The sequence below is a fragment of the Liolophura sinensis genome, chromosome 6 (genome assembly GCF_032854445.1).
Source record: "Liolophura sinensis isolate JHLJ2023 chromosome 6, CUHK_Ljap_v2, whole genome shotgun sequence".
In the NCBI taxonomy this organism is placed as follows: Eukaryota; Metazoa; Mollusca; class Polyplacophora; order Chitonida; family Chitonidae; genus Liolophura; species Liolophura sinensis.
The window spans coordinates 54,306,641-54,325,107 of record NC_088300.1 but is presented as its reverse complement, the minus strand read 5'-3'; the positions used below and the strand labels follow the sequence as shown (position 1 = coordinate 54,325,107).

The window sequence follows — 18,467 nt, the reverse complement described above, 5'->3', positions numbered from 1 at the left end:
GGGAAATCTGTGGAATTTACATCACGCACGAGTCAGATATGAGAAAAAGTATCTTATGTCAGATGTTAATATGTAGATGTTCTTGAACTTGACAATATCATTCAGTTAGAAATTATTTTGCCTAGGTCTGAATTACAATAAAACATTATATTAGCTATTCATTGTCTGTTTTCCATGAGATCACAGACCAAAACTTATTTTGAATGATTAATCCTTTAAAAAAATTCATCCGGTCTTATATTGCCAAAAGAAGCATATTAAGTAATTTTTGTTGAGAGTTTTCTCTAAATCTGATCTGTGTTGTCATGAAAGAACAATTTTAATATAGTAGAAATTGATGAACATAACAGGTTGAGCAGTTTGCTAACATTATGGTTTTGTAAACATTGTTATATCGAAGATCCTTTTTCATTCAATTCTTTTAGCATTACGGTTTTGTAAACAATCTTTGCATTGAAGATCCTTTTTCTCATGCCACTGATGCAGAAGATACATCTTGATATTTGTCTCTTTAACATGTATTGCTTCAAACTAAAGAAATCACTGCATACATGTGCTCTTGTGTATTTTTCAGCTTCAACCAGCTGTGCCTGCCTGATTATGACAGTATAGAACAGTTCCACAAAGCTCTTCTGCTGGCCATCACTGAGGGAAACCAAGGATTTGGTTTAGTCTGACCTTACGCTCCACACATTGATTTAGCCAGACCTTGCCCTCATATCTTCCTGTCTTATGGTCGATGTTTTGCTCTGACCTTTCTCTCAAGGTGCTTTAACCTGGCTTTCTTTTTATGCAGTGTGAAGTCTGACAATACTGATCTTAAGGTTATGTACTAGTATTTCTTAAGGTAGAAATCATGAATTATTGTCAGATTTGGTCATGAAATGTCATGAATTTTTCCCCCATCAGAAAATTTGGCAATCCTGCTTAAGTGTTGGTTTCTTCAGATGGTGGTTAGACTATTGACACATGCTGGTTAATATGGTCTGCTTGCACCTCATATGTTGGTTTAAGTCTCGCTGGACATGTACCTTCAGTTGTGGGTTAGGTCAGACTCTAGAACCCTCAAATGTTGGTTAGGGTTGACTCTACCTTCAAATGTTGGTTAGGTCTGACTCCAGAACCCATAAATGTTGGTTAGGCCTAACTGTAGTAACAAATGTGGCTTAATTAGTCTGACTGTAACCTTGAATGTCAAAACATCATGTTACTTACACCTAACTGCTGTACTTATTCATGCCTTTGTATTTTTAATTTGTCTATACAGTGAACTTAAGCATAGTTTAATGAACTAAACATTTGATGTTCATTTGGTGTATATTTGGCAAATCTGTAAGTAAGCCGGAATAGTTTTAAATCCCAAATCAAATACTAAAGTGAAAAAATGGGAATCAGACGCACTACGTTCAGCCAAGTTAGGGAACTTGGATACGTATTGGTTGTGCACATGGAATTGTAGGAGGATCTGTAACAGTACTAATTTTTCAAATTTGCAATCTATAGAATATGATTGTATTCTACGCAACAATACAATTTTTATTTTAAGTACAGCATTTAGCTTTCCACTCACTGATTTTAGATCTAATAAGCTGATATGTGAACATCATAAATGCTGAAGGTGTGCTGTAATTTTACCTATAATCATATTACTGAAAATTGCGATGACGAATGGAATCTAGTTCATCCAGGTTTTTAGCATGCATTTTTAAAAGACCTTTAACCTTTTTTTTCCAGACTTCAAAATCTTCTAATGACTAGTAAAAACTGCTTTTTGCTGTATAATGACATGGTAAAAAGAAAATATCACTGTTGTTACTAAGACACAAAGTATACTGTTGGCACATTTTCAGTACATAGGGAAAAAGCTGTGTAATGTTCTGTAATAATATTCCAAAGTATTGTGTATACATGTACCAGCAAAATCATGTGTTAGATTGAGGGATTTTACTAAATGATGAATGGTCAGCTGGAATGGGCATTGTTAATAATAAAATGAGACAGGTAATGCTTTAGCTAATAAATGGAAAACTTTTGAAGTACGCATATGTACATACATGTATTTGCAGGGCAGGATAACGCGGCGCATACAAACTCAAATAATCAAATAATGTGTACAGAAATGTAGAGTTATTTGCTGGTGATTTTTACACAGATGTATTATACATATGCATGTGTATCAATCCACTCTGTAGGCACATGTATTAATTAGTGATTGGATGGAACGGGCAGTGCTTTGTTTTATCAGGAATCCCTGAAAATCACAAGTATATGTATGTACAAATTGATTAGACAGAATGTTTCTCTTGCTGTTGCAGGTATTAGCTCAGCTATTGTTACTCAGTCCATGACTAAGTTACTCCTTTTGCCAGATTCTGGCACCTTTATTGGTCTTAGAAAGGTGTTTTGAGGTTCGTTTGGAAGATACATACAAGATCCCACTGGTAATGTATGTTCCAGCACTAAAAGTAACATTTATTTTCCTATTTATTTGCACTTTTTTTTTAAACAAATTCAGTATATGAAGATGTTGCTAGAGAAGAGCTTGACTGACCCAATTTATTTTTTGAATATTCTGAATTTTTTAGCCAATTTTAGTGAAGAGAAAAAGAATCTCTTTACAACATGTGTGTGTGTGTGACAGGGCATGCGATTCATTGTTGGAAATTCATTGCTTCAATGAGAGAGCTTATATTAGGACGGTTAAGTTTACTTATTTATGGAACACCTTATTTTGCTTTGTGCCATTTCTGTTTCTTATTACTTTATCTAAATCAGCTTATTTGTGTTTGTGGGAATTAACATTTGCAGTATTTCTCTGCTTTGTAAAAATGGACCATACAAGTGATCTATATGTGTGAAGTAAAATGACAATCAAATTTTTTAACAAGCCCATATACATACACACATTCATACATGTATATTAAGCTCCATAAATACTGGGAATGTAATATTTTCAAGGTCACAACCTGGAAATGTGCAAGTACCAATTGCAATAATCGTGTGTAGCACAATGTGGAAAATGTAAATGTTGCAGTTGATATGTGCAACATTTACATATACATGTATGTGAATTTCCTCGAGATGTACAGTTTCTATTAAATTATATGGATGCATATTATATTGTACATAAAATGCAGGAAATGTTTTAATTTCTCAGGCATTTCTATGTGATATTTATCTGTCTATTGAATTAAGTGCTTTTTTATTGTGATATTTACGTTCTCTTACTACAAAGCAAATGGCAACATGCATCTTATGACTTGTATATTAATAATTGTATAAGAATGTGTACATATGGCCATTAGTTGTACCTGTATATGTCTGTACACTTGCATGTATATACTGTACCTATGAATTTTGTCATAAAATCTATATGATCAGCCTATACCTGAATCTTTTTTATATTTATCAGTCTTACTGTAGCAAGACCGCTTTAAAAAGGAAGTTTTCTCAAGGCTGTGGATACAAATACAATAACTAGTTGCGTTGACACAAATAAACTGCTGCTTTCAGCGTAATTCAAGGACCTGCATGCTGCAGGTGCAGTAAATTTCAGTAAATTGTGTTGTTTTTTTCTCCATTTTTTGAATCAAAAAGTTTATTTCGCTGTACTAACAAAAGCAAAAGGGGTGGTATAAGCGTAATTTCCTTACAATGAAAATATGTCACAAGATAAGCTCATCCGTACTAACCTATATGGCTGCTTACATTGTTAACCCACACACAGGAAACGCATGTGTTCAATGGATATATGCCAGCGACTGCACAAAGTGATGACATAATGGTATCCTTAGCAAGAATTTTTAAAAAATGTCTCATTCAATCATAATTATAGGCAAACTGATTTTTATCATCAGGTCATCGATCAGTGTAAGTACGAAAATCCTGTATTTTGAAAACTGATAAATATAATTTTATATACATCATAATTGCAGGGAGATCAAGGATATAACTCTACATGTAGATATTGTAACGAGGAAATTTCTTTGATAATTGGTTTTTAGAAATCCTTATCACAGAAAAGCGCTCCACTATCATGCAGGAGGGTTAAGATTGCAATTTCTGAGTTGCATATATCCATACAGCCTTATTCCCACGTGTCCTGACAATGGAATGATGTTCAAAATACAAAATGGAACAAAAAGCGAGAGTAGGGGATAAGGGATGTTTAATTGTCTTCCAGGTACAATATTATTTCTTAAACATGTACATTGCTACACAAAATTCCCAATCAATGTGTCAGTAAAGTTTCCTGCAGTATTTCCTTCACAGCTAAAAACCATCCTCAAAATCGCTGTTTTCTACTTTGATGGTGTGCCTTTACAGTGGTTTATAGTCTAGCTTAGACTCCAGCTTCTTGTTGTCTGCCACCTTTCTCACAGCCTTCATGAAATCTTCCTCAATAACGTAATCTCTCTCAGCCCGAATGGCAAACATACCTGGAAAAAACAACGGGAAGTTAAGAAACTTCATTTCTCTTTGCATTACCAGGTGAAAACAAAGCATTTGTAACGTTTAGCACTGGCTCATTCACTTGTGTGACACGATTCTTTGCATGTGCAGGAAACTAGAACTGCCAGAGCAAACCTATTCACATTTGCCACAAAGTTTCTCACAATGATTTCTAATTCCATGCCATACTTAAGGAAGGCAAGTGATCTCAAACTTCACGAAAGACCACCTTTGAGATATCTCACAACATTTATTAAGATAATGGCTCGAGGCTTGCACACACTATACACTGTAAAAAAAACAAAAAAAAACTAGTACAGTAACTGATTATTTTTTAAACAGCACCCTGAGTGTGTTGTTCCACAACACTCATGTCCATTTCAGTCAGCCCAGATCACAATTGCTTTCTTTTTTTTTTTATATTACATTATATTCCATTTCACATAATAAGATGATGTCCAGTTTGGGCCATACTTTAATGATTACACAAGATCTTTTAAATATTTTACAAAAAGGGTGAATGGATATTTCATTTTACTTCAGTCTTCTGGACAAATCTAGTATATGTAGGGGTTCTTTTCCTGCTCAGACTAAGTTGGATACAGCCCTCAGCTCTCATAATCACTGATCACAGGCTGAGTTGACATCAGAGAGTCACATCAGATGTGGAGAGGAGCAGAATTTAGTGGGGAGGGATGAGACTGGGACAAATAGAGACAGAATAAAGAGGAGATGAGTCGAGAGACAGCAGAGGTAGCTTAGAGGTTGATCATCTCCAATGTTCACTCATAGGTGCCTCAACAGCTAGTTAACATCACTGGGCTGTTCACTGGAATATATATCTGAGAGACACAAAAATTGTCTCCTGCTATACAGTTAGTAATGACAGAAGCTGAACGCAGGGCCAGCAAAGTACATCCTTGAGAAGCCACAGATGCCTCTAGATAATGTCTTTAGGAAATGGTCTAATCAACTCAAGACTCACCTGCCTCTGTGCATACATTTCGTAGATCAGCTCCGTTGAAGTCTTCTGACAATTTCACCACAGCTTCCCAGTCTACAAACAGGCAAGAGGCATAACTATTATACCCGAAATATACAGTTGCAATGTCCATCATAATAATGACGAAAATCTGAATGCTATTGTCCAGGTTCTACAGCAGGACTACATATACCAGTACCTACACACTAGTTTCCATATCAGCATAGCTCACATATAATGTCCACTTAGTTTAGCACCTAGCCACCATCTAAAGAAAAAACACACACTCTTCTTATATACTGGCTTGCTGTTAACCATTCACAAGGGCTAAACATGGTCATATCCTTTTAACTGACAGGTTGCTGAAGCTAGAACAATAACTCCATTATAGTGACATGAACTGACTTGTCCTAACGTGTTTGGACAGTTGCTTATCTTAACAGGGCCACACAGCATGATAACCACTTTATTCCACATTTCATGTAATGACAGTCTGGCATTCATACAAACCAGTGCTCTATAGTTTTTAAAGGTTTTAATCAGTGCTCTATAGTTATTTTATGAACATGCTAAGGTGCAAATAAACTTTCCAGTCCTCATCTTATTGTGTACACTTCATCATGGCTTTAAAGGTAAGGCTCTCGTATGTAATGATGTCACACAGATTATGAACACTGTCAAAATAACATAACAGTGGAATAAGGAAAGGAAATTAACCTACTGATAAGCCTTGCTTGTTGTGAAAATGACCCTGATCAACTTATCAAGTGTAGAGGGAAATAATGCATAAACAGACACTAACTAAAAAGGTAGAAAAAATCCTAACTTTTTCTGTATTAGTGGTGATTTTTATATTTAGCTGACACATTTCGTAAATCCTTTGAAACATTCCACTACAATTAGTGTATTCAGATTAACCTTACTCGGTCCTCCTTGTTCAATTTAACGTTAGCAGTAGTGAATGACAAGTACACAATAAACAAACATGGCGTATACAGCTACCTGGTCAAATAAAAATACAGATACTAAGGTACAATATTGCCTTTCACTTCGTTTGCTTAATCATTTGAGTTTTCATGCTGAACAAGGATATTTCCCTTCTATAATGTTGTCTTCTATCACACTTGTCCGGGTGCCCTAATTCTCCAACTTTTTCAACCACCTTTGCAACCAATATTTTGAAACATTGTGAGAGAGCTGGGGTGTAGAGAAAACATTTGCACAGTTCTATGAAGCTTGCATCTTTGATGACACAAACTAATCCATTTCTTGTGATTTTCATAATAATTGTAAACATAAATTCCTCTGGAAAAAGCGCTGTATTGGTTGAAAAGGTTGTAGATTTACGGTACCAGACAATCCCATAGACTTTAAGTCATAACAGAGAAATCAAGTGCTGGACTGACAGTCTCACCAAGGAATGGCACCATTATTGTCTGTAACTGTGTCTTCCTAGGTCCATTAGTCTTGTAAAGTCTGATTTAAAATTGCTTTAGTTGTGAAACAGTCAACCAGCAATGTCATTATATGTCACTTTCATAAGTAGACTTCTGAAAGCACAACTATGGGGAGATGATTTAATGTGAACAAATTTGTTGGAAAACACTAGACGAGGATGGAGAAAGTGATTAGTTTTAACAGCAATCTTATTTCACCTGCTGCCCTAGTGATGCTTGAGGGATAGATTTAAGACTGACACTTGATAACAATTCACTGTTTATCAAATACACAGCATGTATAAATGTTTACCTATTTCTCCATGTTTGGCTATGGGGGATGCATGGATTTTCAAGATGTCCAGTCTGGCTTGTTCATTTGGTAATGGAATTTCTGAAAAAGAAAAAGACAGCACATGCTCGCAATGTTAGTCACCTGTGGAAGACAAATACAAACATTTCCACACATTGGCGAGATAATATATGAATGTATGCAGGCTTTGGGTTTCACTTCGTACTATTTTGATCTATGATAACGAGGAGTCATTAGGTTGGTGTAGATACATTTATATGCCGCCATGCACACATATTGTGTCTTTTTGTAGCAGGACGAGTCCATGCTGCCAAAGTGCTGCCGCAACTGAAGCATCATTCTGAACGCATCAGGCATGACACTCCACATTCCACGGACATCACGCTAACCAGTCCTGCTAATTTGTTTAACTGATAGGTGTTTTACATCATACTCAAGAATATTTCGCTTATATGATGGCAGCCAGCATTACAGTGAAGGAAACTGAGCACCAGTTCTGTTTCCTTGCTCTAACCTCTTGGTGCTGAACGCTAAGCGTGGCAGAAATAATGTACCATTTTTAAAATCTTGGTATGACCCAACCTGGATTTGGTCCTGTGTTGGATGCTATAATTAGGCCACTGAAGGAGTCGATGAGTGAACAATCTGTAACTCTACATTAAATTGCAGTTCATGTGATGATATGTTTTGGATGGATCAACATGCAAGGGACAAGTTAATTACATCCCACAAAAGTGCAATTTCTGATGCAAATAAATGTCACACAATATTATTTTTGGTGCTGAAACTTTACAATTTCCCTGTAGAATATCATCCCATGTTCCAAGCAAACCTCAAAACAACTTTCTAAACTCGATAGAACTCTCAGAATCATGAAAAATGGGCAAATTAGTCATAGACGAATTTTGTGGTCACTTAGGGTATGTATCGCCACGATATGGCTGAAATATTGCCGATGTGGCGTTAAGCCATAATCATTCATTCATTCTTAGGGTATGTACATTTTTGAAAAACACATAATGTTTACCACAATGTAATGGAGTATCACTTGCTCAGACCTTTTGTAAGCAGAGTGGACTTACATTGGAAGTGTGGACAAGTTAAGATGCAGAGTAGAAGAGTGAACAAGTCTCAATCTCCTTAAATTGTCCATGAAAAAACAAGGGAGAGTTTCTGTATGGTTTTAGGATTCAATGACCAAAAGGCTGGCCAGTCCCTTGAAGGATCCTCATGGTGACAAATGTGTATGACCCATCCTTGTAATATAATGAAACATAAGGTTATTTTGTTTGGTTTTAGCTTTAATAACCATTACTGGTATTTAAGAGCAGCATGGGAATGGTCAAATGGAGTACCTATTTTTCTGTCCAATCTGCCCGGCCGAAGGAGAGCTGGATCTAAAGTATCTGGTCTGTTGGTAGCCATGATGATCTTCACCTGGCCTAGGGCGTCAAATCCATCCATCTGATTTAACAGCTGCAACAAGAATACATTTAGTCCCTTAGTAAAGTTAAAGACAAGTTATTATTCTGTTAGTCAGATTTTCCACTGATCAATTGTTTCAAATTTTGATACAAGAAGCATTAGGCTGATTACATCAAGATTTCTTCATCTAACAAATCTTTGAAATAAGTAAAATGAATTCACTTGCTTAGTTATAAGCAAAAAAGTTACCCCTTGGCTGTATTACCTCCATTAAAGTCCTCTGTATTTCTCTGTCTGCTGATGTTCCCTCGGAGAATCTTCGGCCACCTGTATAAAGCATTCAAGTCACTTCAAAGACATGTGCAATGAAAGCTGGAGTCGCAGCCTATCAAGCTTATGTTCAGAGCAAAAAAAAAATATAACGTAAAAAGAAGAAAAACAAGGCATTCATAGAACACCGATAGCTCGCCTGTTTGAGCAGTTTGTAAAGCTGCATAATGTTTGAGTACAACTTTACCACAGGGGTCTTTGATATGCAAATCGCGAACTGCCTTTGGTAATTCACATATTATGGGAGGCAACTGGAACCCTGTGAATAGCCGAGTAAAGTGTTGAGCTATGAAGTAAAAGACTTCATTGGTCTTCCATATGCAACACTTGACACTGACAGCATCTGATCACCGTCACAATACCTCTCATTACTTTGTAAGGCAAGCTAATAAGTAAATGAAATTTAGTAAGAAAATTTTTATACCATTCAAAATTGATATGACAATGGTCAAGTTTATGGGTGGAGATCAGACAGTGTTCAAGCAAAACCATTAGAGATAGCTGTGCTCCAGCCAAAAAAAGAGCTAGACCCAAACCTACAAACTCAGTGCTACCAAGCTGGCAGCAGACAATATGGTTTCGATAACGAGGTTAAGATAACGAGGGTTTTAAACATTACACTACCTCATTCTTACAGACTAATTCAACTGAAATATCCAATATGACATATGCAGCGTTTATGTGTTCAGCAAATATTCAGCAGATAACTTATGTATTTACTATGTCAATAGTCTCCTTAAAGCAAATGTTGGACACATTACTAGAGGAAAGAGAGTTATGCCCTTATATATTTCGCATATTTTAAAATAAGGTCAGGACAAAAACGTATACACCTCACTCATTACTGAGTAAATATCCACAGAACTCACTGGTCAGGGCTTAGTGCTTAAAGGCTACTTAGCAAGAAAGGTCTGAGTGCAAAAGTAGATTCATTGTAATAAACTCATCAAACTGCTAGCCAAAGTGTTTTGTACAAAGAGGTCTTGAAAGACTGATTATGGTATTAATACTTACAAAGCGTTTTGGAATGTAGAAAGACCAACTTTTTACCATTTCAATCTGTATCTACGATCAGCACACATCTTGATATTTTCTGATCTTTTGCACTTTTCACTGTGACTTATCTCCTTACCAATAGCATCAATTTCATCCATGAAAATGATACAGGGTTGGTGATCTCTAGCATAGCCAAACATCTCTCTAATCAACCGAGCACTTTCTCCTATGTATTTATCTACAATAGCACTGGACACCACCTGCATGACAGATATAAACAGAGAATCATTAATGGATCATCCGACACAAGTGGTGCCATCTGCATGTTGCAGCCTCTTTTTCCTCCCTAAAAGTTTGTTTACCTTGAAACTGCACACTTCTAGTTATTGTACTTCTGGCCACAGCATCACAAAGCTATCATGGACTGAAGTTGGACTTAGTCTTTAACTTTATATAGTCTTTTCCTGAACTTAGATTGGAATTTAAACACTAATTTTCATTTTAATCATGAAAGTTTAACACTTAATAATTAAAAGTAGACATTCTCAGGGTGAGTCACAATATTAGCACAGTGAACTGTTCTGAACTTAACACTTGAGTCTGAGACTGCTTAAGTCTAAGGCTCCTTCATGATTCTTCATGGGCAGCTGTAAGATACTCTATCAATGAACACTGACTTGGCTATTTGTCGTACCTATATTACAGGCTAACCCAAGATATTCAAATGAAATTGTGATAACTGAACTATTACAAGTGTCAGTGGTTTATGTAAAGACATGTTGTGGTTTAAATTAGTAATAGCCCTCAGCTCTCATAATCACTGATCACTGGCTTGAGTGGACAGCAGAGAGACAACATGATGGAGAGGAGCAGAATTTAGTGGGGAGGGAGAAGGCTGGGACAAGAGCAGACAGAAAAATGACAGGGCAGGAGAGAGGGGAGAGACAAAGGAAATCTCAGAGATGTCCACTCATTGGTGCCTCAACAGTATTTTCACATCACTGGGCAATACAGATTTTATATTTGCTCCATTTGCCAAAGATAGAACTCAAGTGACACTAAACACTATTTTCAACGGAATAGTTTTGAGAATAAAACTAATCAGGAAAAATTTCAAAACAACATCAAAATAACATAAAACAATCTCCAGTGTTGTTGACTAGTAGCTTGTTGCCTTTACTGAATTACACTATACACTAACTGACATGCAACAAGGTACTACATGTAATCAAAAGTCCTTGTACAACACAACAACAACTGGGATGGTTATGAACCTTCGGTCCGTCAAATCGAGATGGTACAATATACCTTCTGCTTTATTGATTATAACATAAAACAGAGAAGGCCATGAGACATAAACCTACGAGCCCTGATCATCACAATCACTTATGCAAAATTTGTCAGAAAACAAAATAAAAAATTCCATTCTAAAGATAAAGAGAATAAACATCTTTATACGGGACTGAGAATGGCATTTCTAATTACACGATCTGCTAATTCATGGTGACAAAGACCTTCTACTCAGAATTTGTCTATGGATACCTCCGAGGTAACAACAGATGCCTAAAAGGATTAAAGATGTATTTATTTATTTATTTGATTGGTGTTTTACACCATCAAAGGATCAAAGAAAACATACACACACACCTTGAGAAAATTAGCTTCCAGCTGACTAGCCACAGCTCTTGCCAAGAGAGTTTTCCCTGTACCCGGTGGTCCATACAACAAACACCCTTTGGGAGGGGTGATGCCCACTCGCTGAAACAGCTCTGGGTTCAATAATGGCAGCTCTATCACCTGTCAGAAAATGCATGTCAAGACTGATGTAAATATTGAGCTTAACACATCTGTGCAATTAGTGTAACACACCTTCATCTTCAGACAGCTATGAAGTAATGTCAATATAAGTTTACATAAACAGCATACATATACATCTAGACCGGGATAAAGTTTCCTTTGGCAACAAAACTACTTAAAAACACATTTTCTTGAGAACTCAGTCACAGGCAATGGAAGAGCTAAAAGCTTATAAATTCATGTATAGTACAACAATACATGTATAGGCAATTAAAGTAAACATAAAGTCAGTCACTAAAGCTGAGTTAATTAATGAAGAAGTATTCCAGAAATGTTTGAAAACTATTTTAAAAATTCTACACCGTTTATCAACAAAATAAATAGCAAACAATCATCAGTACCTAGCCACCCATCTGGTGACGCTATTTTGGCATGTTATAGCTATCTAGACTGATGTCACAAAACCTAGCAGCTCTCCCATACCATCAGTATAAAGCAATGTCTGAATGAGAAAAAAACAAAACAAACAAAAACATCTAATACCCAACAAAGTATCAGCTCTGTTCCATGTTCAAAGAACCGATGTTTCTTTTAAATTGGCATTCAGTCAAGGCCACATGCACTCTTTAGCGCTCTGTTCGTCCAAATCCGGCATGGGTGTAGGCATTTGGACTAGCTGACAAAACTGACTTCAGAGAATTTACTGAACATAGCAGGACGTTCTGATTGATAACAGATTCTTTCAATCAGATTTGGGAAGATATTTTTGCAATAAATCTGACTTTGCTAAGGAAAAATAATGCAAAGTCACAATATTTTTCTTCAAGCTATGACTCTCCCAAGGCCGGTTTTCTTGCCAGCTCACCCAGACAAGTTACTGCAGTGTCCTGCCCATCTTGTTTGCATTGTGACACGGGCAGCCATTCTCAGTTCCCTGCTCATAAATGTATGGTTCAAAATGCATCAGTTTTAACACTTAAACTAACCGCAAAATCCAATTTATTGCATCGATATCTGTTTATCCACTATAAGAAACCACACTCACAATCAAGAGCTAATAGATTTCTCGATGTGATAGCAAATTACCACATGACACTTTCAGCACTAGTGATTGGCCAAGTTCATAAGGGCTTCTACAACAAGGCTACTCTGAGTGAATTGTCTGTCAGTGCCATGTCCACAGTGCTGAAATTCATCTTCTCGGCCATCAAAACTTTATAGAATTTTTTACATATTTTTCTGTGATAACCGTGTCCTATATCATATTTTCTATGAATATATAGAGGCAGACTTTCTGTTCACTTTAACAAATTGTAAAAGTTGCTTTCCTTACCTCTCTCAGTTCTCTGATCTGCTCCCCTAAGCCACCAATCTGGTTGTAACTGATATCCCCTGGATCTTCATTGGACATATTGTATACCAGTGGGTCAACTTCACGAGGCAGATACCTGACGGTGCAGACACATACATGTACATGCCATGAATCAACACAAAATGACACCTGTTTGCAGGCCTTACTTAACCTTAAATAACCTGTAACTTGAAATGGCAAGAGAGACTATCTATTGTTTCCTGATGCTCGCACCAATGGGTGTTAGTCAAGACTTTAACAAATTCTTTTCCACTGGATTAAAACAGGAAATGTTATTGAATGCCAAGTTAAAGACACCACACATAAAGATCATTATGACCGTGTCACTCTACTGTCACTTGGTCTACCATCCCTTAACCTGGCTGTTCTGCAGAGTGTAAACTCAATACAAACATCATGGTATTTATTTTTATGGTATTTTAGTACTTAAGGTTTTCTGATAAGAAACTGGTCAAACTTCATAAAAAAACCTCATTAATGGCCCTTATAACTTGGAATAATTGATCAAAATCAATTAAAATGTGTCGCTTGAAATATACTAACTTCAGGTTTTCAACTTCAATGCACAATTATTGGTATTTTCTCATGGCTTAAAGATGTCCAAATAACTATTAGACAAAACAACTAACCTCATAATTGTAAGTGTTGTCATGTCCAAGGCCACTCTTGTCCCAGACTTGAGTTTAGCCTTGTCCAGCTGTCGACGACACCCGACCACATACCGTGGGCCATTTGTGGCTTTTACAATGACTGTGAATAAAACGCGTATGATCAGCGAAAATTTCAGGTGAACATTTATAACGAGGCTTTTCATTTGGGAGAAATGAGGTCTCCTGATTGGCCTGAAGTATTTATTTGATTGGTGTTTTATGCCATACTCAAGAATATTTTACTTATACAATGGCCACCATCATAGTGGTGGTAGAAAACCGGGCAGAGCCCTGGGGAAACCCATGACCATACACAGGTTGCTGGCAGACATTCACACGTAGGGACGGAGAGTTAGCCAACATGAGCTGGACCTGAACTCACCGTGACCGCACTGGTGAGAGACTCCAGGGTTATTGCGCTGTGCTGGAGTGCTAACCCCCTCGGCAACAGAGGCCCCTGACCTGATGTAAACACATGGTAAGCCACATTTCACAATAGCTGAGCTTCTATATTAATGATGACCAGCCCATGTATTTTCCATAATTAACACAAGGTCTTATTTCTGCTGTATTGTCTGAACATGGTCCACACATCAGAGAAGAGTTGTACTCACACTTTTCTTCTGTCAGCTGCTTTAAAACCTCCCCTACAATCTACAAATGTAAAAGAAAAAATAAAAAGATTTCTTTCATCAGATTCACATGATAACAATAGTCTACAACAAAATGCAATGCAATGTATCAAATTCAGACACATTCTCAAACCATAGGAAACTTCAATGTGTAAATGTTACCACAGTGATGTGGTATACAGTAGTGCTAAAATGATTCCAACCTGATGAAACTTACAACAAAATAAACTTCACAGTAACTTTATTTATGATGCCTGGATAGTTACCTGCCCAACACTCTGCAGCGCTTTCAGATCATTTTCAGATTTCTCATACTGTTTCGTCAATTCTTTCAACTGTTCACGCACTGCAATCAAAAGTTGAAACTGCTTAACAAAAAGACAAATACCATATGCAGTTACATGTATTACGTACAGGGTTTTTTTTTTTTTTTCATCAATTCAAATCTAGATTTGTTTCATTGGTGTTTAACGTGGACTCCAGAATATTTCACTTATAGAATGGCAGGCCTGCATTGGGAGGAAACCAGGCTCTAGGAAACCCATGGCCATCCATAGGCTACTTGCAGATGTTCACATTTCCACAACTGCCACTTTTTTCTGCTGATTTTACAGGAGCGCAAAAATTTATACAGCTTAAAATTGCTAAAGAGTATTAAACTTTTGCTACGTGTGTCTCTCCCCTACCACATGGCCAACATATAACAGTGTACTGCCACTAAATTTCAATTAAATGTATGTTCTGAAATTCTAATCATTTCACTCATAAAAGCATATCCCGTCAAGCAGTTCTTCACAATAGGACTCCTTTCAAAGCTAAGTACAGCTCATCCAACTTGCTAATCATATTTCAAATAGCAGTTTCTGTGTTTTATTCGCTATTGCACCCCATGCTTGTCGTTCTCAAGAGAATGCAAGCACGCTTAAATCAATCTGAATGGCAATCAACAAGACAGACTCAAAACTGGCATTTGTAAATTAGATACAAATACAATGGTGGTAAAAAAAAACAAGTCAACAGATTCAAAAAGAGCACATTTCAACTATACAATACATGGCAATTTAGTTTAACTTCGAGTCTCTTTCTTTGGCTGCACTGAACAAAAATGTGACATGAATTTTTCATGGGTTATCTGCCCTGTTTGCCCTGCCAAATGTGGTCAAGTGTAGAAGCAACATGGCTGAGTAGATCAATCGAGACTGCCATCTTCAGTCCATTCAGAGAAATAAGATCAAAATAAACTAAACGGCATTGATATTGACAAGGATACATAAAAGCCCAAATTTAACAAACTGAAATTCAAAAGTTATATTTCTGAATAGCTGGATATGTGTATGATGTTTTTACTGTGTTGTTTTGATAAACATCCAGGCAATAGTTTCTGCGCCATGGTCACTTATGTGTAGCCGACTCTCTCAAATCTGGACTTTAGACCTGTCTGGTCCTTCATTTCGGTCTTTAGGCCAGCCCTCTGTATGGTATGCAATGTATGATGGGCCAAACCGCATGAGGTCTGTACTTACAGTCTTGTAAGCCAGGTCTACTTTTCAGAACTCTCGTGAGTTCACACAGGTTGGTCAAGACATTGTTGGGCTCTGCAATGCTCAGGGTAATGAAAGGCATTATCTTATAAGAACTGTTAGCAGCGCTATTGAGCTGATAGACACCACTATGCAAGATGTATATTCAATCTAGCAGCTATTGTGAAACCTTGCCCTGTAGCCGTATTATTTTGCAAGAGCCCCCACCTTATGTCATCCACACCTACATGTACGTAAACTTGCGAGACTTCTGAAATGCCGACTTGGCTTATGGCACATCGCAGAAGGTATAATCTCAGCTGGCAGTTTTGTTGTTGTATAAGTGAAATATTCTTCAGTACGGAGTAAAACACCTATCAGTTGGCAGTTGTAAAGACTAGGTTTGTTCTTTTCTTTAGTCAATGAGACCCTCCTCAGGTGGTTATTGTGACAAGCTGTTTCTCTACCACGTAACAGTAACCTCAACTATAAAATTCCCCTCAGTTCAATGAAGAATCTACTTTTCACAATGAGCATCTGAAAAGGAGTCGTCTATCAATGGATAGCAACTTCACCTTACGACAACTGAACCAAAAAAAAGAGTACACTCATCAAGCGTTGTTGTTGTTACATGAATCAGCAGTTACGAACGGCTTTACGAATACGTGCAATTCAAAGCCCCCACACAGGTTTACACAAAGAACTACGCCATAAACAACTCACTCTCTTTAAGTCTCGCTTCGAGTTCTTTATGTTCCAGCAATTTCTTTCTATAATCTGCCAATGCTCGTTCGCGAACACTGTCAGTCGCAGGCGCTGCTGTGGTGGCCGCCATGTTTTCACTGTAGCTCAATCTTCACTGCACAGCTTCCTTCAGCCACCAGCAGCTGTCTATTAAGGAACCGGAAGTATATTCAACAGCGGAAAGAATGTCCGCGCCGAGCAAGTTGGACCCAGTCGCCAACTCGTTTATTAAAATTAAATGGTACATTTGGAATAAAAAAATAAAGCTAATAAAATCTCTAATAATAGTTTTCACCCTGTTTGTGTAAGCTTAGAGGTAGAATTATATCCACACAGTGGCGGCTGTTTGAGGCATTGCTAGCCAAAAAAACCCCCAAAAAACTCTGAATATATGTATACATATACATGTACATATGTGCGAACACTAAGAATTTATATGCAATCTTCAAGTCTCTGATTTGTTATCTTATATTGTGCATGCAATGATTTAATCACTGAAACCTCTGTTGTAAGAAATCCTGAAAATAGGACACAACACAGTTGGCTGCTATTGCGTGTTTTCTTTCGTATGACCAGTGTTGAGTGGCTTTTATTCTTGCTAAAGCTGTGTATTTCACAGTGTTGCCATCAGTTATGCAGTTGGAACTATATACATATATCCCTATATGCAAATCATATATTTGTCTCATTAAATTGGCCCAAGCTGGCAGGAATTTAAAATGCTATACATTTATTTAAAGACAGCAAAATAAATAAATCCAGGCAGAAACTGCCCCAGCTATCTGAAAAGCCTAGGCCTATAGTTCCCGGTGCTGCTGTTTCCATCCCCTCTCCCCCGTCTGCAGTTCTTCCTGATTATTATTGCAAATAGAATTAACTTAATTTCCTCTTTTGAATGTTTTGTCGAATTAATACTAAGTGAAATTGATGGGAGTGTTGTTATACTTTCATTCCCGAAATCAGGCAAGATACATATACATGTAAACGGTAGGTTTTACTATATATACAACGTGTGAAGGCCGATATGCGTGTATGTATGTGTTTAAATGCTTGCTCAGACGTTATATCGATATCAGCTAGGATATTCTAGAACAGTTTTCTACGTGCACTAGAGCTCCCCCAAATCTTAAAAAATGAACAGTGGGCATCCACCTTACACATCATCTTTTATTTTGCAAACATCCATATCGGTATATATAGGCCTACACAGGCCCGTATAGGCCTATACATGTGTATGCCTTCATATACCACTTCACATGCACCTGTAGGCTTGCACCTATATCGGCGCGGAATCGAGATCACATCAATCGGATTGCTTCTATTATGTTTTGGCCTACAGTGTGATAATATCTTCATTTATTATTCATTTTTTCATATTTCTCTTTTTTGTTTTTTTAATTTAACTTTTCGGTTGATCTGTAATCTGGTCAATTTTAACAGCACCACATGATGCATGTATGCCTGCACATTATGGGCGAGGCCAGGCCCCCTGTCCGGTTCCATAAACCAATAAATGGCTGACTTTGTGTAAGTTAAGTATTATTTAGTTTGACGATAAACGTGAGTTAAACAAATGTAATACGCTGTGTCTCTACAAGTCAACGTTATAGATGGTTTGCAATTGTAGCCATCTTTGAGGTAAGTTTGTGTATATTATTGCCCATTACATGCCCTTAATTACCAGCCAAGGGCCTCTGCCCAGGTTATGACACCTCTAACAATAGACACCCAGAGGGCAATACACAAACTTACCTCAAAGATGGCTACCATTCCAAACCATCTGTACCATACATTTTCTTAAATCCGACCTATAGCTAT

General features: G+C 37.1%; 2 protein-coding genes across 2 annotated transcripts in view; one reads left to right on the top strand and one right to left on the bottom strand.

The window, feature by feature from the left end:
• Positions 1–3,065, top strand: part of LOC135469117 (apoptosis-resistant E3 ubiquitin protein ligase 1-like) — a 40,928-nt gene extending 37,863 nt beyond the window's left edge. The window contains exon 19 of the mRNA XM_064747648.1: positions 575–3,065. Coding sequence (XP_064603718.1) covers positions 575–677 — 103 coding nt within the window. The 3' untranslated portion in view covers positions 678–3,065. The remainder of the gene's footprint in view (positions 1–574) is intronic.
• Positions 3,066–4,132: 1,067 nt separating this feature from the next.
• On the bottom strand, positions 4,133–16,754 carry LOC135469118 (26S proteasome regulatory subunit 10B). The gene is made up of 12 exons (XM_064747649.1): positions 16,629–16,754; positions 14,652–14,731; positions 14,368–14,407; positions 13,733–13,853; positions 13,065–13,179; positions 11,582–11,731; positions 10,071–10,194; positions 8,874–8,935; positions 8,539–8,659; positions 7,184–7,264; positions 5,438–5,509; positions 4,133–4,439 (listed from the first exon to the last, which is right to left on the bottom strand). Exons 1-12 carry the CDS (start codon positions 16,738–16,740, stop codon positions 4,321–4,323), a joined length of 1,197 nt encoding a protein of 398 aa, XP_064603719.1. The 5' UTR covers positions 16,741–16,754; the 3' UTR covers positions 4,133–4,320.
• Between the last annotated feature and the right edge of the window lie 1,713 nt (positions 16,755–18,467).